Below are 22,240 nucleotides of genomic sequence, written 5' to 3'. Positions count from 1 at the left end.
ACTTGCGCTATTCACCATCGTAGCAGCTTCTCTCGGGTTTCCTAGTCAACATACTCAGACATTCGCCCTCTTAAAACCGCCGATCAAAACCCACAAATAGCAGAAAGAAGGAGACGGTAGTGAGAATTGGGCAAAAATATCTGCAGCAATGGACTTTCTACTGATGTATGTATTTTCTTTTTCAGAACTAGACGCAAGCCACCGTTGCAGCGTTCGGCAAAAGCAGGGTAAGCCTGCGGTAGCAAATTGGAATACATAGCGATGAAATAACGTGGAAGAAGGTTGAAACGAGCGTATATTGCATTGTTTATTACGGGCTATCTACAGAAGCCGCCAGTCCCACGTGGATACGGCGTGCGCAGACGTTGCGTTCTTCGAGGCGTGTTCCCCGCGGAACGCGGTCGAGGAGTCGCGTGGTTGAAAACGATGAACATGTTAGGTCTATGTATCGCGTAACAAACACGTTTAGGAAATATAAATAAGCCACACTTACTGTATCAGTGCCTAAAAAAAACATTCAGAAGTAAGGCACCGTCCTTTATCTTCCATCAGAGTTCTTCGGGACGCACAGTACCGCGTTCGCTTATTCATTCGCTCAAACACGGAAGCAGACGCAGGCGCCTACGTCGCGCCAGTTTCACGCTTGCGACGCATCGGCACTGGCAATAAATGAGCATCGTCCTCGTCCGTGCGTCGCAACACCGCGCTTCGTAAGCACGACCACCACTCAGATTCATCACACACCGCACGATCGCCGGGCTCGAAGAGGTCACTACGGCGTATTTTGCACTGCAAGGTCACTGTATACCGCGGAAGTCTTTCACAGTGGTGGGGCCCACCGCCGTCCAAATTGGCAAGCGTTGGAAGGTCGATGTCGCGTGTTCCAAAGTAGTAGCCGGCGCACCGCGCCCGCTCTCCTACCGAGGTCATTCGGCGTCGAATCTGCCCCATCGGCGGCAACGAAATTTTCTTATTGCCGCGCCCCGCTCAGCGCGTCAGTTTGATGAGCGCGTTTGATCGGTGTGCGTTTTGTCTCGGGTGGCAGTTCCTCACTGGGCCTTGACTCGCTCGACCTTCCACTGTTCGTCGGGCGTGGAGCCGCCGCACTTGACAAGTCGGACGGTGTTGGACTTGTACGAGCGGATGTAGAAGCTGAGGAACTGAACGAAGAAGATGAAGCACTGCGACAGCATGAACAGCGGCAGCGAGAAGTAGGGCACGCCCAGGGTGAACACGAGGCACACGTTGCGCACGATCATGAAGATGAACTGGACGAGCTGTAGCCGCGTCAGGTAGCGCTTCCACCACAGGTGACGCTGCACCTGGGGTCCCAGCGCGGCCAGGAAGTAGTACGAGTACATGAGCACGTGTACGCTGGCGTTGAACACGGTCTCGAAGCAGGCGATGGAGAAGCCGCCGTACGTGATGTAGAAGTAGGTGCAGAAGGACACGGACACGTGGTGGAAGACGTGCAGGCCGCTCACTTGGTTGAACTTCTTGCGCAACACGAAGAACACCGTCTCGATGCACTCGGACAGCCGCAGCACCAGGTACCACCACGAAACCTGCATGCAGCAGTGGAAGGGGTCACAGTTGCAATCAGCTATCACAGTCGTGCAAAGCTATCTCGCAGCTCGGCGTGTCGGTCTGTTTCGAAACACGCTGTGGGAAGCACAGCACGCGTGAAATACGTCCCAACTGCAGCCCCGAGTGTCGTACTGCGAAGAATTGCCGTGTACTGGGACACTTAGACAATATGTAGAGTTGTAGGCAGAGGGCTATAGAGGTAGAGTCAGACTAACAGGTCAAAACTGAGTGACAGTTCTGGGCTCCGGTGCATTGCGTAATCTTAGAGAGAGGTCAAGTTAAAGTTTCATTACTTGGCGCCACGTTCGGCCAGATGTGTTTAGATTTCTTTTAGTATATACCGTGACAGTGGATTGGCGAACAGTTGGCTGTCGTTTTGATTGAACGACAAGTGCGTAAAACATGGAAAGTAAGATTCTGACGTCAATGTAGTGTCCATATACTTTCGAAACGCGCACCAGTAACCTTCAGATGAAAGACCTCTGCTAAACGCACCTACAGCACGCGAACGAAATTCGAGCAAGTATGCCTTAAACTGTTGGCTCACCTGCAGCAAAAGCATGGTAGTCGGCCTACTAGACAGGTCCGGACCCTGGAGGAAGAGGTTGTAGTGGCCCGTAACGAAGGCGTAGTATCCCACGCGCGTCGCTATCGCCAGGTTCGCTAACACCATGGCGGCGTTGTAGAACAGGATGGTCTTGCGCAGCTCGAACGGCTTGGCGTTCTTCATCATGCGCGGCCCCCAGATCTTGACGAAGTAAGCGTAACACGCCAGCACCGTGGTCACCGCCACGGGGCTTCCGATCAGCACCCATCCTTCGACTCGTGGATCCCGGTCCGGCAGAAACCAGCTGTACGAGTCCTTCACGTTCATCCTGCGTGACGAAACAAGATGGAAATTGAGGTGACGGAACACGAGCCAGCGGGGCCAATCTATTGATTGTTGCATTATACGAGCGATTGATGCCATGCTTCGCGCGCCTAGCTAGCGCGAATGTTGAGCTCGTCACAGGGATTCGCTTGCCGTTTTCCGTCACTAAACTGTACGAGCAAGCCCATCGCAGAGCACTGCATATATAGTTGATCTGCAAAGGGTGAAAGGCGCCACGTTAGGTTGGTTCCCACGACATCCATTACTCCTTATGCACAAAGTTCATCGTTGTAATGCACACGAGGACCTGCAGCATAAACATTGCCGGCAGAAGAGGCTTTTGGAGAATCGTATCATTTAGCGACATGTCCTGTAGAGAACGGGCCGGCTGTGACCTTGAAGCAGGCACTCAATACCATGGTGTTCGGGCACAGATAACTACGGAATGAAGTAATCAAATACCGTGACTACGACCACAAATGTCATTTTCCAAACTTCTTGTACAAGTTGTGTGGTAGGTAAAGAAATTCTGGAAAGGTGTGGCACACAGTGCACCATACTGCGGGAACTTTAAGCGCTCGTGTGCTGCTCCAGAGGATGAACGCAAGAAGGGTGTTTGCAATTTTCACGTGTCTAGTTACGTACACGTCGTAGCGTGTTCGCCACGGAAACAGAGCAAGCAGAAGTGTTTATGTACCCTTTAAATACGTAAGTACGTTTAAGTACCTTGCTGCCATAAATAGAAGTCGTACATTCAAAACATAGACTAGGATATTTGTGCATATCGACGGCCATCTTCGCAATGCTAGAAAACATTCCCGACGTTTTGCCAAATCCAGCTGCAAGAAACGCAGGAAGAAGCGAAGCCCTCGTATGGAACATCGCGAAGTACCGGATGGGTGCTGCTTAAGTGTCAACGTGACATTAAAGTAAGACCCATACAATGCGCCCCATTTCCCCTACGTATAGAAACGTCATCCATCTCAGCCAGCTCGAGTGCCCTAAAATAAAAGTCTGCCCTCGCATGTGGGTGCGCGCCTGTAGCTCCGGTAAACACATTACCAGCTTGAACATCGGCTTTGAAGTGTAAGAGTCCAGTTCATTGCAATGTTACAACAATGTGCACGTTGTTCTGTCGCAATAAAACTGCGTGGCACGCCAGTATTCCTCAGAACCGCTGCACGAGTCGAACATCTGGAGCAAGCGAAGCGCCAACATATAAGTTCAAACCAGACCACCGAAATGGAAAATACATTAGCTTCTGGCACGGGGCATACTGGCGTATTCCATTAGAATTTCTACGTGCGATGCACCGTTGCGTGGGAGGTGAGAGAGTCACGTCCACACGCGAAGTCCTTCAGCCGAATTATAGCACTTTTGTGCACTCGCGTCTAAATCCGTCCTGCTCGCGTTTCACTTCACATTGCAGTACGTTTGCAGTCTCTGTAAGCGCAGCGGCGCGCGAAATCTGGCACACGCAGTACCGAACAGCGATACGGTAAACACGCAATAACCGGTGCGCACAAATGGCCAGCCGCACTACTTGCGCGTGTGCGTACGTGCGCAGCGGTACATACATGCGATGCCCGAAACAGCTGTCGGTGGCTTGCTTCGCGACGCGAAAGAAGGTCATTGAGTTACGCAGCATCGCACTCGGGCAGCGAGGAGGAATGCTCGCTAGCTATACGTGATACCCATCGCAGTATGGCGTGCGCCGGCGCAGGAGGAAACGGCGTTGGCAGCGTAATTAATTCGGCGGAGTGAAAAGCCGCCACAATGTGTGTACGAGGAAAAATGGAACGCGGATGAGACAAAGGAATGACGACGTGCCTGCATCCACGGCAAAACATCTCATCCAGCCCATGCTCGATGAGCTAGCTACTCTCGAATCGCGTATAGAGCCGCACGCAGAAAGTGAACGCGGTATTGTGTTGTCGCCAGCGCAAGTGGCGCTTCCCGGATCTAACAGCGCTTGACTGCACTGCGAGTTGAAGCCCTATCTGTTCAAAGCGTTAAGGAAGCGGTGAAGCCTGCTTTCAGGCCAAGAAGAATGACAGTGCAAAGAGCAGAAAAAGATGGAAAGTGTTTATGCACGTCGACGGAATGGACATGTGGATTCCAATATGCGTGTGGCGCAATCATGATTCTTAAATGTCCCGAGATAGGACTGCAGCTTTACAGTGAGTAAGACAAATATAAGTTTCGTGATAAGGGCGAAGCGACGAACGCAATAACAACATGTGATAATATTACACGAAGCGCTAGTGTAAGACTCGTAAGTGTAGTCGAAGTCTGAAATGAGGTAAACATAAGCAGACTAAGGAAATAAGGGCTGTCCTGCTAGGGTTCCTGTGTTTGAATCCTGTTATCGGAAATTATTATGTTTATGAATTAACGCCGACATCTTAGCAACTTTACCACCACTTCTTCCGTATCAGGTATGTTTCAAACTTCCCTGGGCCGATACCGGAAGTGGTGCACAGCCGCGCGAAAAAAATTACATCATCGTCAGGGTTGAGCGGTTATTGTTTCGCAATTTTGATATACAAGTCTGAGAAGATTTAAAATAAAAGGCATGCGATGTCGATGCTTTGTTTCGGTACATTTGTGGGCTGCCATTCTTAAATTGCTTAGGAATACTATTGTCAGGAGTGTAAGGTCTGGTATGACTAACCTTAGTGATAGAAAGGCGTGGGAATATAACGCGGATATACCGCACGTAATATATAGCACGGCGTAACATAGGTATACGAAAATACATACGGAAGCTCACAGCGACGCCGACGGCGAAAATTCGCTTGGAGTGTCCATGCAATTGTTATCGCAATAAAGAAAAGGCCGCGTCAATAGCGATCGCTGGAGGAAAGAAATTGAGGCAGTTCTTTTATATGCGTCATAACATCACAAAACATGCAACGAGATTGCGTTGCGGTTAAAATAAATGCACATGACACGCTCCCTCACCCGCCTACTTGAGGTCCTGCCGTCATACGTAGCCACACGGGTTTCCACGATATGCTTTAACGAACCATAGGAATGTAGGATTTAGGAAAGCGGCCTCATTCGACGAGTCTGATTACTTCTGAACGTCTGGGGTTCCAACGTGAGCCAAAAGCGTATTTAATACACGAACGTTCTCCATTTCCGTCCCCACCGGAATGCGCTTGCCGCTGTCGGAAATCGAACTCGCAACTTCGCGCTCAGTTGCAGACTGCCACAAACACGGCAAGTAGCCGTCAAATTGGTTAGTGGCCTCGTCAGTTGGCAATTTTTTCTATACTGGTACCAATTTCAAGCAGCTGCAATCAAGCATTCGGACAAGTGGCCTCGCTTCGAATACACGGACGCGTTGCGTGAAGCCGGCGCAGGACCGCACCGCGTGACCTCGGCTCTTCATGCCGCGAAAAGCATCCCCTGCGAACCTGTGCTTTGAATTTCATAAACTTTTTTTTTAACGTGGTGCTGGCGCCTCTTATACCAATTCTGCTTAATAGCAAGATGTGCATCATAGCTGCCACACTGCCGTTCATAGCGCTGCCCGATGTAGCAGTATAATGGGCCACCAAGCGAGTGCACAACTTTCTCGATGTCCTGTTCCCACATTTTGTGTCAAGACGTCGCCTAATACACCTTTAGCGAAACAAACCGAAACCGATGCTTAAAAAAGCTATTTAACTAACTTATTGATGGCGCTCTGAAGTTTCATTTCCTTGCGACGGTTTCGAGAAGTTCGATTAAACGCAATAAAACAAAAGCAAATTAAAATAAATGTTATGCCAGGATTAGTTTAAGCGCGTTTATTCGTGGTAATTTTTTCGACGCATTCACCGCGTTCTTGTTCTACATTTTTTTTTTTTTTTTTTGCGAGACTCATGTGTTGGTCCTTTATAAAATATGCATTCGGTAGAAACAGATGCCTTAAACAGAGGCGTCCAGTTTTCGCGGGAAGAAATTTCACAACACGCGCGCACACCTCGTACTCTGTGGGCACAAGACCTTGCGAAAAACTTAGCGTGGCAAATTTGACAACCCAAACGTCGCTAATCTTAATTGTCACATCTGCGGCGTGTTGCCCCGATTATATTCGTGTGATGCATCAAGAGTCAGCAGCCAACTGTACATCCTCATGTTTTAAAGCGTATCACACACATACACAGAATAAATACATCCCTAGACAAGGGCACCCAACCTGAGGATTCGCTAGCTCCACAGACGTTATGCGATGATGACTTATTGGCATCCGCTTTGAAACGGGAGTGGGGGGGGGGGGGGGGGGGTGCTTTATTTACTCAGGTATGCTGTCCATGCTTTTCATTCTAGTATTTTTCTGTACATCTCTAAAAACTATCTACCTTGTACAGCTGCCTATGTCTGTCTGTAACGGACCCGGTCGTATCAATCTCTTCCCCGATTTTTTCAAACAGTACTCCAAACGTTTCTTGCTTATCTAGACTGCTGACCGGTTGATGCTTCCGTCCACTTTAGATCCGCTTCTGGAAGGTGTACGTTACCTACGGGTCTCACTGGGTGAATCCCTTCCCATTCCATTAGGATGTGCCGAGTGGTCTCCGAGTGTTTGCTGCAACATACAGACGCCTCATCTAGCTACGAACACTTGCTGCGGTATGTTTGTTGTCAGGCGTATCTAGTGACGCTACCTGGCGGTTGTTTCGTTCATTTCTGCACGATTTATGTTGGAAAGGATAAGTGGTGGCCTAACACCAGCGCGATGAAGCAAATAACCAGACGGGCAAAATGTCGCGAGAACTGTAAAACAAAGAGGAAGAGCACATGACATGAGTGAAGCAGGTCAGCATATTACGCGTGTTGCCTTATACGCTCGTGTTGCTGATCCTCATTAAGAGGGATAACTTGACAAAGGAGACTAAAAAGCGTTTAACTCCGTATATTGCACCAAATTTGTTGTTTTAGGGGGAAAGAAGCGTTAAAGAGGGCTCATGTTGACGCACTGCTCCTAAAGCAAACTGTGCGTGCGAAGCTCAGTTGCACTTTCTGACGCTGCAGTACAGCAGCATGCCCATTGAACAACATGTGCACTCAGCTGATAAAGGACAAAATACTGTGAATGAGTGAATACCAGTCCAAGGTTAGTTCTCGAAAAAAAAAAAAAAAGGGATCTCAACGTACGCATATTATCAAATGTTAAATCTTTCTACAATCACTGTTATCTAGACTTCCCACACGCCATTGTGATCCCTTTCGCGATGGCTAAACACGTTTCATGCGCCAGACGTGAAAGGCTGAGATTCTCGGCGTCCTTTAAGTTCTCGCCGCACTACTAAAGTGCCTGTTGAGGTCATTTCGTTGCTGTAGCCAGATATCTCGTCTCACGAAATATGGTTCTTAACTTCAATTCGTAGACGTTTTCCTCCTAAAATTGGCACGAACTGCAATCAGCCTATCCTCTTTAGCCCGACTATATCGTGTTCGTAACGACCCCGGCAATGGTCACCTTGAAGGCGTCCTTACTATATCAGTTCTCCGATGGCAGTTCCGAGAACAGACGAGCTTCGGCTACGTAGATTGCAGAAAAAAAAAGAAAATACGCGTAAAAGCTAGAGAGTCTCACGTTTCCAACAAGACAACGCCGAAGCCAAGGTATGTATAGTCGCTATCGAGACAACAGCGGAGAGAGACGACAGGTTCCCACGGGAAGGCGCAGAGGTGACGAGGAAAACTCGTGCGTCACGCCGCTTAGCGAAGCCTGGGAACAAATGTAATGCCCTGCCCCCAAGAAACAACGGAAGCACGTGCAACGCCATACGTCACTGCAGGCTGGCAGGCGACGCCAACTATTGCACAACACGACGAGCCATTATGGCGTAATTAATGCAGCAGGGGCTAGCATATGGGGCTATTGGTATAAAGACCGCCGTTGCAGTGAGCGAACCTTAGACGCAGTGGCTATCTTTTGTTTTCTTATTAGTCTCGTCACTACGCAGCTGTTACTCGCCTAACTGGCCAGGGGAGATTAAAGAGCTGGTAGACGTTCGAAATATCTTTTATTCATCTTAGTAGTGGCTTCTTTAACTCCAGCCGTGCGGTTAGCTTTATTAACATGGTAGAAAATGCATCGTCATGGCGAGCACGGACACTCTCGCAAGATTATCGGCATGATGAACATTACCCTAGCAAGAACCGCCGGCAACAGAATTCACCAGACACTGGAAAAATTAGCGGCTGTGCCCGGTTTCGTTACTACTCGGACTACATACTGATTGCAGTTACGACTATCAACTTCTTACGGGCTTACGTCGAACTGCCAGTGATTCACTATACACAGGCCTGACAGCCATGCAGTTTTAGCAGCCCTTCAGATGGGTTTGTATTTTCCCGCAAGTGTCTGGAGCATTTCATATCGCTCGAATCACTGTCATCGCTGTACGCGGACAACATGTTAACGAGCACGCGCAATCAGGTATCGGTTACAGATATTTAAAGAAAAACTTAAAAGATACTTAAAAAAAAAGATACTTAAAGAAAAAGAAAAACTTAAAAACAAAACTAACGAAAAGAGAAGGATCGCCCAGGCAATCGCAAAACAAAGGAAGTGCCTCGAGTAGCCTGAAAATAGGTGCCAAACGGCTGGCTCCATACCTGAAGGGACCCACTGGCGCCGCACCCGCCCTTCCGACAATCGCGAGCGATTCTCCTCGGTCCGATCCAGACACACGCACTGGCTATATCAAGTAGCCGAGGTGTGCGCGGCGATCACCCAGTGCAAGCCTGGAGTAACGGGAATGCTTGGCCGTGGCTTACTCGAGGTAGGAGAGTCGCGATACAAATGGCAAACGAGCCGCACCAATGCACAGCTCGGCGGCGTGCGACCACGCGCTGTCGTGTCTAGCGATTGGAGAGAGCTCGCATTTGTGTGTCAGGGCACTGTATTCGGATCAAGGCGCTGCTGTGATCCCTATCGTCGCAGTCTCCTTGAGATGCCTCGGGCCTGCTGTGTACGGCGGCAACCCCGTCCAAGTGACCCGAGTCCTTGGACCGAGCGTCGGAACGATCCCACCACGCACTTTTCACTCTGCAGCGGCGGAGGTTCAATCTCTCCATTATCGCCCCCGAGATTTATCTGTACCGAGATCTGTGGCCGAAAGCCCGCGAGTTCGTGCAAATATGCCTTGCATGCACCGTTGCTACCTATGCGGGTGCTTGATGTCTTTTTCTTTTCTTTCTGTCTAGCGGCATCTTTATATTGTATTTATCAATCGAACCCCCTTCTCCCTTCTATTCACTTTCGCTGCTGGGGAAAGAAGTATTTGTAAAGAAATGCGGACAGGCATCGATTGGCTACGACCTTTTGCATCTAGTGGACGCGGTGAGTACGTCCTTCATCTACGTTGATGGCGAAGTCACGCGTTTGCAGTGTAATGGCGCAGAATAATGAAGGCGTGTTGCGACTTAGTTTCCGCCTCATAGCTCGCCGAAATCGGGCCTCGCTGAAGTTCCTCTGTCCTTGCATGCGTTTGCAAAAGTGCGCTACAATGTCGGCAAGCCCTCTCTCCCTTTGTAATCGCGGTCAATGTTGTGCCTACTTTCCCCCAAGCAAGGTTAATGTCACACTTCAGTGTAAACTGGTTGCGGCGCATATACGACACTTGTCCATGGTTTTGATAGGGTGACCTGCTTGCGTGCGTGTATATAAACAGTATCCACATATGCGCCCGAAAAATAGCTGGTGAAGCACGCAACGAAGCACGTGACAGAACGGAAGGGGGCGTGAAAGATTTCGAAATTCTTGCTCCCACTCCACGGACCTACACTTGAGAGATGCAGCTGCATGAAAGTTGGTTTGCTGTTAAGTAGCTTGAAGCTTCCCCTGGTTCATTGACATAAGCAGTTGAATACAGAACGATAAAAAGAAGCTTTGTGCTAGTTCAGCAGGCGTACTGAAAAGGGGGTTTTATGAAAGAAAGTGCGCCGTCCGAGTGGCACTGCAGCATAGTTATGAAGCCCGCTTAGCTGTATTTGCTCTCATGCTCAGACAAATGACACGCTAAAGGCCGCAATGTTTTGGCAAGTCCGTGCTACACTGTTTGAAGCATTGTGTGCAGATATCTTCCTTGCTCTCGGTATTGATCCGCGGCTGCACTCCAGACGTTATGAATCCTTGAAGCCTGATGTTTGCCTTACTTTAATTCCTAGTTACTTCTTGCACGGTGTGCTACAAGAGCTGGTCCGCAAACTGTACTCATCCTGATTATTCAGCGGTAAAACAAGTGGAACATAACACAACAGGCACAAGACGAAAAGCTACAGCCATCCTTTAATGCCAAAAATGCCATGAAATGCAAGTACAGCTGTGAATGTATAAAAGGGACATCTTTTCTGATAACTGAAGCCTTCTAAGTAAGTCTCTTGGTGCTGACTTGCATAAATAGTAGATGTAGTACAGCATTATTGCTGTTCTTTATTCCAAAACATCTGGTTAGTGATGGCTAATCTGACATAATTACATCTCCGGCAAAAATGGAAACACAGCTGCCGTCATGCGGTGTGTCTCCTTTCTTCCAGCGCTGTAAATATGTCGAACTACTTGAACCAGCTGGCCCAACTCTCCGCACTAACTAGTGATGGCTAATCACGACGCACAGTTTTAATGAACCACTAATGCAGCTTTCTAGGATTATTATCTTTTCTAGTAACCGCTGTTCCGCGCGACTAAACAGTGAAGTTGGCTGGCCTCAAGTGCCGAGTACTAATAGCGTTTTCATTCTTCCTAACCCCATGCGTGCCATGTGGCAACAGTCTGCAACAAGAGCCGACCACCAGAAGGCCCTGCTCGTTCGGTCGCGGCTTATTCAGGCTTACTTAGCACGTCTAAAGGGGCGTGTCAGCAAGCCTGCTTCGAAACAACATCGCGAATCAACGCTTCATCTCATACACAGCCGTAGCAATCGATATTCTACCAGAGTAACCCAATTATAACCTAAAAAAAAACGTTCGAACGTCGCTCTGCCTGCTGGCACTCAAAACGCCATTAAATAATAAAGCCGTGGAAGCAGGTCCACCACTGTGTACTTACAACTCTAGCGGCCGCATTATTCCTGGTGTTCGCAGAGGCTTCCGCGTGTCGAGCGTCCTACTTCGCCGTCAGCTGAGCACAACGACAAGGGCAGATGGACTGCGCGCTGCGTGCTCGCGTGGTAGTCGTTTTAAGAGCTTGACAAGAGAAAAAATGCACGCGCGCCGCTCTGGGGCGGGTGAGGGGGATTGGTCGCGCTCAAGGTGCCACATGACGTCGTCATCGTTGTCGTCGCGGAACCATTGTCTGAGAAAAGAAAACAATGAGACGCCCGCTAAATGGCTGGCCGCGGCGAGTCGGCCTGTTCGCTACCGCGGGTGTATCTTTGAGCGGCTGAGTTGCACTTTTTGTGACAAAGAAACAAAAAAAAGGGGGGGGGGGAGGGGGGAGTAGGGAAGAGGTGCTAAACCGCGTTGTAATCAGATTGGCCAAGGTCAGCGAGCCAGCCATGCGGCGTCAAACGGAGGAGTTGACGAAATCGATTGCGTATGCGGGAATGTAATTCTGCATGCTGTCCGGCAGAGCAGCCTAAATAGGCGTTCCTGGGTTAAAGTCGGTTGCTTCTCTGCCGAGTGAGCGGGTCAGTTGCCTGCGACGTGCATTTGACGTGAGCTGGCGAGAATTGTAATGTGAGAGGTGGCGATAACCGCGACCGCGAGTGCGAACAGGTTCATCTCCCTAGTGCAGGTGGTAAACGAATCTGAAATTAGCGCGTGCAGTACAAGTAGAAGTGGTGCACAGAACAACCCGCGCGCACAAATTAGTATTAAACTTGCACTTGGGCATCGTCAGTTTAATCGCGCTATCGCTTCAACAGTCGCTTCGAAACGGCAGCGCGCGTTTTCCTTTGACGGAAAAGTCCCGAAGGTAACGCTCTCTGGTTTCATTTTTTTTCCGTTCTTTTCTTTTTTCGTGCTTGAAAACGCTTCAAAGGAGGATCTGACGCCAATGAAGCAATGTGCGTGGCCCCGACGTGGACTAGCTAAAGTTAAAAAAAAATGAATGTAATTAAGATAACCTTGAGCCTCGCTGCGACGTACAAAACACATTCGAAAACGCTCCGTCGCTCTTAAAATTGCTTCAGTATTTGCTGGGTCAACTCATCCTCGGAGCAGAAAAAAGAAAGATCAGTTGGCCAGAACTGCGCTCGAACGTTACGCGAGAGAATTTCGCATTTCTAGAGCGCATGCGTATGAAACGGAGCGCCCACGTGCCCAGTTGCGGGACATTAGGAGAGCTGAAAAATAATTTTAAAGAAGTAGGCAAGCGAAGCCGCTATAGCTACCTTGCGCGTCGCATAATGCATCGTATAAATGGCGGCCGCGAGCAGTTACCCGATTCTTGGCACCAGTCGCCGAACGTCGGCTTTCCCGGCGTGAATGAAAACTGCAGGAAGCATCGGTGATCGATATGCACATTTTTTCCCGCGGATAGTCGCCGGCAAGAAACATGTTCACAACTCAAAGCGATGGGCTCCAGTGACTTCGGCACAGGAATGGGCTGCTTCCTGAAGGAGCAGCCCCTCTACAAATAGTCACGACTAAACGACCGACTAAACGGCCGTGGGACGTTGTTTAGGCCGCGGGCGGAACTATTCCTCGAAAGTGCCAGCATGCATATTATGCCAAACGCGCCTCTCAAAAACCAACCGAGATCGGCCTGCAATTTCGCCGTGTCAGATCCCTTTCACTGCGTGAGATCCCCCCCCCCCCACCAACCTTTTTTTTTTCACGCCATCAAGCACGGGCCATTGCAAGCTGCTGCTTTTTGCCCCATGTTACCTCCGCGCCAAAGAAAGAGAATAAACCAATGGAAGCGGGCGCGTACACGAAAAAGAAAAGAAGTTACGACCGGAAGGCGGGAGAAGAGTAGACAGATGACCGATACAAATACAGGATGTGGATGGCTGCCGGTTGGCGACTCTACCTGTCAGGCAGAAACCTCGACCACCACGTTCCCACGGATTGCGATGACAATGGCGTCAGGCAGGACCAGTCAGCAGACAGCAGCAGCGACAACACAGGCACCACGAGCAACAGCATCATCATCATGCAGAGCACGCAAGTTTGACTCCTCCACTCTGGTCGTCGACGGCAGCTGAACGCAAGGGGTTGTTAGGGCGTCTCCTCCGAAAGCCAAAAGCTGACAACCATCTGTCCGCAGGCAGTCTAGAGTGGGCCTGTTCTCCCGCCGTCGGTCGGCAGTCGGTTCCAAACTGTCCATCAGATACTCGCCCTTGCCGCGAGAGCGAAAATCTAGAACGACGCTCGCCCACCGAGAGCGTTCGCTTTCGTTTTTAGTAATCTCTGTCTCCGCCCTCCCTCCCCCCCCTCGCGCTCCGCCCCCCCAACTACGCGTCTTCGTTTCCTCCCAACCTCCCGCCGCTGCTGTTCTTCCAGGTGCGCCTTGGGCAGAGAAAGCTCAGCGCCGTCGTCGGCGCAGGGATTGCGGCAGACCGCCATAAGAGGCCACGAACTAGGAAGAAGCGGCGAGGAAATGGGCCTCGGCGGCGGCTTCGGCGGCGACGCTAGACCCTGCGGCTTTCTCTCGAGACAGCGGAATAGGGCGACGAGGGACACGCACTTCCTCCAAAGAGGAAGCGAACGTCCGCACGCTATATCCTGCACTTGTGCACATAGTATGCAAGCCAAAGCGACCCAAGCTAGTCAGTCGTGTTGCCGGCGGCACTGTTGGATGTCCGTTGTCTGGCCGGCGAGAGAGAGCGCGCGAAGGAGAGGGGCCAGACAGGCGGTGAAGGCGAGTCGATTGGGCACGCTGCCTGGCGCTTAGAGCAGAGACTTCCTCTATTTCGTGTCACGACGCGGTTGTGGTAATGAAAAATCATTGGTTGAACCGGGGGACAGAGCAATGTATGCTTTGTCGGATGAGCCCTCTGAGCAGTGCAATGCAAAAATTCAGTAAGAGTCATCGAGGGCATCAACATAAAAAAAAAGGAAAATGGACCCCCGCAAAAAGGAACGGTGAGTGCGATGGAGCATCGTTTTCTGGAGCGCCGTATACTGTGCCTGGACAAGTGCTCAAGAGCACTAAGTGCACCAGCAATGAAGATGCGTGAAGTCTACAAGGAGACAAAGGGGAAGTAAGGTGAAGATCAAACGGGAATAGACGCTCCGCCAACATATACATAGACATTGAGGTCAAGTTTCGAAGCGGGTGAAGGTTACCTCGCTGTGCTTCTTAACGCCTGAGGCGTTCATACTCACGTGCGATCCGGTGCGACGTTTCGGCATTAGAAATGAGCCACCAATCGGCCCCTCTTTCTTCCTTTGTCTTCTTTGCAAAGAACTGAGTGTCTTCTCAATACGCAAATTGGCATACACCTTTGGGCAGCAAGGCCTTGCTTCTTTTTTGTTTTTCAGGTAATATGAAACCATTTCCCACCATTTAAACACTGTCCGCTTGCGAGGAATACAAAATTTATAGAGATTTATACTGTCTATATAAGAGGCTGTTCGTGTTGTGTGTGCCTTCACGTGCTCAAGACAAAATATTGGCGATTATGAGCAGGACGGAAATATCTGTACGCAGGGTTTGTATTTCTTTTCTGGAGACCGCAGATTATAAGTAATAAGACTCACATCCAGAGACGATAGTGAGTATATCAATGCTAAAATATAACAAAACAAAAAATGTTTGTAGCATTCACCCGAGCAAACGAACGGGGAAGGAGGTTACTCTGGGCCGAGGTCATTACATGGTCGCATAAATGCAGTGAAACGTGCAGTACAGAAAGCTTCTCCTTGATCTTAATTTTCTGAATGCTGAAATATAATTGCATGCTGACCTCTTCAAACACTTAATGAAGTGAGTACCCTTGTTTCACCGCGTACAAAACACTTCGTAAATCATTCATGCGTTACCAACCAGCGAACGTTCGTGAGGACGTGTGAAGTTGAGCGACAAGCGAGCATGCTTTAAATAAAGCCAATGAACTTAAATAAACAAATTTTATAAGATGGCCCTAGAGAATAGTGGTCACGTCTCTCAGCCAAGGTTTTACACAGTTACATACTTTAATAAACATAACTGATAATACTATAACTGATAATAAAAGGCAGTGCAAGAGGAAGGTATTATAAAGTATATCGCATGTGTATTTTCTATTTCTTTACTTCGTCTTGCCTCTTCTAAGAGAAAATGCCTCGTGTCCCAGTGAATATCTGATCACTCCCGCTCAGAACGACTCGGTGCTGCGAAAATGTGAAATTTCCGAGAATTTGAGACTTAGAACTATAGCTCACAAACCAGATCTAGATTTTCTTTTAAAAAAAAATCGGAAAGAATGATTAGAAACCATATATCCTTAAAAAGAATAAAATCAAAGCGGAAAATAAGCCATTACTGTTCGCCTAATTTATGACGTCTGAAATCTCCTGGAGGACCATCTTTTTTATTTGAACAAACTCTGGTATTTAGCGTTTTTTCTTCTCTGTAATGATGCATATGAGCAGTGTTTTTCTTTTTTTGTGCACATACTAAACGCGAAGCATTTATTGGCGAACATTTGCGACTTTGACAGTATCTATCTAGCCGCCTACGTCTTGGTACTCTCATGGTCGTTTCGTTAACTTGGTATGTACCAACATTGGCATAGTATGACAAGAGTCTATGACGAACATAAATGATGGGTCATGACATGAATTTCTTAATATGCGTCTCATGTAGGTGTAGAAACAGCCGTGCCTACGTCTTGGTACTCTCATGGTTGTTTCGTTAACTTGGTAGGCTGCCCGCACACAGCTTCGCATACCATCGGTTCCCACAGGGCGTGGGATCTGCCGGATTTTCATTTTTTTTTTTTTTTTTGTACACGTTGTCACATGTGTATGCGCGCTTGCAGTTTTATCGGCTCTTCATTGTGTAATTGTGCACACTTACTTCAAATGTACTAGACTAACATTTATGCTGTGCTGTCGCGGTTTGCGTGCAACTGTCGTATCCCGTCAGGCACCACTGCCATTTGCCCTCTCTTCTTAAGTGCGAAGATGCACGCTTGAATAAAGTCTTTAAATAAATTAAATTAAATTCAGTGTAGCAGAGGAACCACAGCGCCATCTGAAAAACTACACGAAACTATACGCGTATTCGTTTATACTCCACAGTCACTGGCCCATAATCGGGTCTTTCATGCCGAGCGAGCGTGCGAAATGGTCTGATAAAACAAAAGGCCCGGGGATAGCGCTCGCTGAGAATTTGTCGTCAAACGTTCTCCCCCATTGTTCCCCCTTTCTTTTCTGCCGCGACAGTGTGTGTGCGTGCGAGCACGAAGAGCTTCCCATCTTATTTCTGGAAGTCCGTATATATACGTACAGCCGCTTGCCGGAACGAAACTGGGCCACTTGGGGCCTGACGCACCACACGGCGAATGTACGCCACGTCGCCCCCACCACCTTCTATTCCCAAAGCAGCAATCCGTGCCGGCTCGAGAAAGGCGTGCGAGTTGTGCGGAAGCATGGGAGTCAGCGACACGGTCGACTGGCTCGCTCGCTCGCTCGCTCGGTTGCTGTTACGGAAGGGTGCAGGGAGGCGGAGCCTGATGCTTGCTGTGTCGATAGGCAACACTGAAGAAAGAAAGAAAGAAAGAAAGAAAGAAAGAAAGAAAGAAAGAAAGGGGCGGGTGTGGACGTATGAAGAAATAAATGAATAAAAAACAAGGATATATGGATGAAAGAGATAATTAGAGATTTTTAAACTATGAGGTTCAAATTCCCGAAACTACACAGCCGGTAACGATGGACGCCGTAGTGGAGGTTAATTATGACCACCTGGGTTTCTTTGATGCGCACGCGAGGGGCTGTACACACGAGCGTTCTTGCGCTCCACCCCCGTCGGAATGCGGCTGGTAATCGAGCCCGACACCTTGTGCATAGCACAAAACGACATACACACAGCCCCCGAGCCACCTTGGCTGCTAGAAATAAAGAGGAACGAAGAAATTAATCAATGAGAAGAGAGGCAGAATAAATGCAGCAGATAATGGAGAAAATAATGAAAGAAGGTGAAAGGGTAAATTACCGTTATAGAATGAAATAAATATACTGGAAAATTAGTATCTTACGATGGAATGAAGTAAATAATGAGCGTGTGAAGTGGAAAAGGAAAATAAATTTTACAGAAGGCGAGAAAAGAAAACAAAGTGCCTGTTATACTGAAAACAACAAAGAGAATTTGAAAACACCAAGGAAATCTGCAAAACACCGACAGGAGCTGTGGTTAGATCCTACGCTGACTAAATGCTGCCTGTGGTTACTTTTTTTTTCTTTTTTTTAGGTCAAGGATGTCTGCAGTGCCAGAGAAATAAACGCGCTAGATAACACACGAGGACATCAGATAGGATTGCAGTCACTCATAGAGCGGTTGCCGTATCGAAACAGGAGCCCAGTGTTAGAATCTAGTTGAGTAAACGTTCCCCTTTTGTCAGCTGGAAAAAAATCAGTTTATCCACAAGTGCGAAGCAATGAATGCGATATCAACATGTTAGAATATCACACTAAGAGAAGGCTCGTAGCTGTAGTGGCAGCATGAACTGAAGTAAACTTAAGCTGACTAAGTAAATAAAAACGAGCTGTAGCGCTAGGGGCCCTCTGTTTGAATCCGGCCATGAGACAGTTTCGCTTATGTTTATTAATTAAAGCCAACGTCTTTCAAAGCGACTTTACCATCACTTTTTTTTTTGTATCGGTTATGTTTCAAACCTCTTTTCGGGGCCGATCCCAGATGTAGTGCACAGCTGTAATAGAGAATGAGGATGCGTCACCTGTTCTGAAGTTCAAGAACGCCCCAGTGTTGAACCCTTCCAGAGTGCACGAAGCGTCCGTGTCGATAATTTTTTCCTCGTCAGATAAGCTTCCGAGGTAATGCGTGTGCCTTTGAGCATAGTATTCCCTTCACTCTTTGTCCGAGGCTTGATTCATATGCTTCGGAAGTGGACGGTTGTCCGTCACTGTGATATATTCCCATGCAGGGGTGGTGGGCAAAATTTGAGGTAGGTTTGAGACCTATCTCGCTTGTGATAGCTCTTCCTGCTCTGGTCAGTTTGAGGCGCTCGTTCTGGGCTTGCAGTGCCAGTTCTACGTAGTCACCTATTGGGAGAAGTAGACCTGTTCCGTAGAGATCTTCGACCTTCGCGTACTTTGGCAACGCTATAGCGACCCGGATGCATGATTTGTTGATGCTTTCAATTGCATTGAGCTGGGTCGGCGTGATTGGAAGGAAAGGTAGGCCATAGAGGAACCTTGAGTTGAGCAGCTCTTGTGCGAACTGTTTGATTTGACCATCATATAGACCCCGTGCACTGCTTGTTAACTTTCGCAGCACCGTTGTCTTGATGTGCGAACGTCTTTTTCTACCCATTGCGTGAACTTTGCGTTCTGTTGGTATATCAGAATCTTGATGTTTTCTTTACGATGAATGTCATTACCGGTGCCATTATCAATCTTATCAAACTTGACCCAAACAGTATAAACCCTTATAAACCCTTATTTATTATTATTATCAACTTTATCGCACCAGATACGACTGTTATCGGTTGTTATCAGCCTTATAGGACGTCGTCCGACTCTGGTGATCTCTTATCGGTCCTTATTAACCTTATGGGACTTGATCCGACCCTCATCAACCCTTAACGGTCCTTATCAGAATCGCTCCGACCATAATAAGCCCTTATCGCCCTTTAGCACTTTATCCATCAGCGCCCAACTATTATAAACCGTGATGAGACCCATATGGCCACTCATCACTCCTTATTATCCTTATCAACTCATTGACTGCTTATCTGTCGGTGTTTCGTGATGCGGAGAGCACGAGCCCTCAGAGGTCGGTGGCATTTCGTTCAGTGAAGGAACGCCCCAACGAAAGGCGCATCCCGCGACCACCGAAACATATCGGGGATGTGATGTGTTTGGCAATAAATCTCCGCAAAATCGGAATTTTCCTCATGTCTGCAATCCCCAAGTTAGCTCTGCCTGTGGTCCTAAAGATGGCCTTTTTTCCACCATCACCAAACCTTGCAAGAAAGCCTTTATAGAAACTGTTCTCTTTTGACATTTTGTACCACCGGTACAACACATTCATGTGGTTCAGATATATTCACCTTGTCCAAGCGTGGGTGGTTAGCCCAGTGGGTGGGACACTTTGCTTCTGAGCGTGGAGCCGTAGGTTCGAAACTCCCCACTGCCAACATTATTCCTTTCGAGTTAATTCCGAATTTATATACATGAATTTTTTCATAACGATTCGTCTTACGTGACTGACTGGTGGACGGATTTCCTCGTTGGGCAGGCATAGAAATGCTTACGCACTTAAATTTAGCTTGGATTGTCCATATAGATGCTATCGCAAGAAAACTGGCCACCCACAAGAACAAAAAAAACAAAAAATCATGTGACTCCCACGCGTTATGGTAATCGCTGAAAGCGAAGCTGTTTGCGCTGATTGACGATAATTGGTACAGTATGTTGACCCGCTCCTACCATGTAGATTATATAGCATTCCCACCACCCCCAGACCAGACGTGCAAGATAGCAGCAGCAGCAGTGGAAAAGTTGAAGGAAAGAGGCAAAGCAAGCTTCGCATAAAAAAGAAAGAAAAAAACGCAGACGCGCGGCAGAGAGGGTCGGACAAATGATAGCTCAATGAACCCCCGTGACGCAGCAGATCGGAACAGGAGCGCCCGCATGCCGGACCGCACCACGTCACTGCAGCAGTGCCGGGAGTGGAAAACGTTGGAAATGAGAAAGGGTCTCACCGGAGATTGGTGGGATGCGGAAGTTGCACTGTTTCTTTCCGCAGGAAGAAGGCGGGCGTCGCGACGATCTTCTAAAGATGGAGTTCCTTCGGCACTTGCGCAATCACCGATCTAGCACCGATTATACGTAATATTTCGTTCGTGTAAGAATCGGCTACCGGAACGCAAGGACTCACGTCAGTTACTATCCCCCTTAACATATGGCACGAATATACCCACAAGGGGGAAAGACCATTGTTCGCAAAGGAAGCATTAATATAATTCCTTGCTAGCGCTGTTGTGTGTCTTGATTTTTTATGCGTTGCATATTGCAATCACTCAGTTCAGACCTTGGGCGCGGCCGGGCAGCCACCATTGGAGGTATGAGCCATCATAGTGGCTCATACCCCTACACTAGAGTTTTATGCGTTGCATATTGCAATCACTCAGTTCAGCCCTTGGGCGCGGCCGGGCAGCCACCATTGACCTTTAGCGCAACCACGTGACGTGACGTCACGACAGCCGGAGGAAAAGCTGGGCCCCAACTCGCGCGCAATATGCAACGCATTCTTGGCTTAACCAAGCTAAGCCTGGCCATTTTTTTTTTTTGTCTTTTTGTACTGAGGGAGGAAGGTGAAGCGGAAATGGCACATGAATCACCACAAAGGCACATGAATCGTGCCTTTGTGGGATATGCGCAGTCGGTTCTACATAGCTGAGGCCAGCATCTATTCCTGCCTTATATATATATATATATATATAAAGCAGTTGTTTTGTTAGTGAACTGCTGTCCTTCAGAAACGTTCCTCGTAAAGCAATGCCGGTACCTCGTAGAAGAAGAAACGCACCATTTTACCTAATCCCTAAAAAGTGATAATAATAGTCTTTTCGATGCTCGATTCATGGCCGATCTCCCAGGGTGGTTTGCTCCATTTTACTAAGGAACAAGAACGATAATCCCCCACTGTGTGTTCGCGCCATGACCACTCGGGTCAACAACAACATTGGTCACTAGCAGGCTGGGCAAAGAGATTGACGCGAACAAGGGGCGTAATTTGGTTCGGGGCGAGATGTGACATTGCAAGACAAGTCAACAGCGTTTCGTCAAGGAATCCTCATATAGAATTTGAAATGAAGACGTACATTGTTGTCCGAAAGGCAACTGCCTTGTGTTTCGTTCTTAATGTTGAGATGAATCGGAAAGGTAGTCGAGAATGTCATTATTCGTGCACAACACTTCAATGGTAGTCAATCAGAGAGAAGATAAAATGCACGTGGAGGAAATAGAGAAGCAGTCAATGGCGGCAGAAGGTGGAGGAATTAGATCACAAGAGATTACTGGTCATACGGCGTGCGTTGTTGCCGCAGCACAAGATTACGTGGAGATTTTATTGTAGTGGCCTTTGTCGTGCTACGGTGTTAATTAGAATGATGCAGATGATTGTTATTTTTGTCCATCACTTGATGTAGAGGCTTCTTCCCTACATGGCGTTACGTTACAACGGAAAGTCTGACGTTACTGAATTTAGTCATCTCATTGCGCCTGTAGAAATGTGCTTGGTGGTTTTGCTTGCATAGTTATTTACAGGCTTGGTGCAATATTAAAAGTGATACTTCGGTCTGCGCCAGTAGAAATTAAGGCTCACATTTCTATCCTATGAGTTTTCTCGCTTGATTTTCTGCACATGTGTGTGTGTGTGTGTGTTTGTGTGTGTGTGTGTGAGAGAGAGAGAGAGAGAGAGAAAAGTGAAAGCGAAGGAAGGGGGAGAGGGGGGTGGCGTGCTTGCAAATGTCACGTCGAACGCTGCTTCTTACTTTTATACCTTTGTAGTGCAAATAAGCTGCGAAACTCTTAATATTTGTTTTTACGACGCCGAAAGTAACATTGCCGAGAGGTCTAGCAGTGTTGCTGAGGGAATCACTGCAGGTAATATTTTCCTTTCGAACTAGGTAAAAGAACACACATGACGATTAATTTAGTACT

General features: G+C 48.2%; 1 protein-coding gene across 4 annotated transcripts in view; it reads right to left on the bottom strand.

Annotated features, from left to right (window-relative positions):
* Positions 1-277: 277 nt before the first annotated feature.
* The window catches only part of LOC126536448 (very long chain fatty acid elongase 7-like), a 55,748-nt gene continuing 33,785 nt past the window's right edge, over positions 278-22,240 (bottom strand). For 2 of the 4 annotated variants that reach the window (XM_055074016.1, XM_050183408.3), the window contains exons 2-3: positions 2,135-2,462; positions 278-1,565 (exon numbers count right to left, since the gene is read on the bottom strand). In XM_055074016.1, coding sequence (XP_054929991.1) covers positions 1,050-1,565; positions 2,135-2,462 — 844 coding nt within the window. In that variant the 3' untranslated portion in view covers positions 278-1,049. Of the gene's footprint in view, positions 1,566-2,134; positions 2,463-11,510; positions 11,659-13,436; positions 13,636-22,240 lie in introns of those variants that run through there. The other 2 variants (XM_055074015.2, XM_050183407.3) reach the window with 2 other exon arrangements.

Source organism: Dermacentor andersoni, chromosome 4 (genome assembly GCF_023375885.2).
Source record: "Dermacentor andersoni chromosome 4, qqDerAnde1_hic_scaffold, whole genome shotgun sequence".
Classification (NCBI taxonomy): Eukaryota; Metazoa; Arthropoda; class Arachnida; order Ixodida; family Ixodidae; genus Dermacentor; species Dermacentor andersoni.
This window is presented reverse-complemented; position numbering and strand designations above follow the sequence as displayed.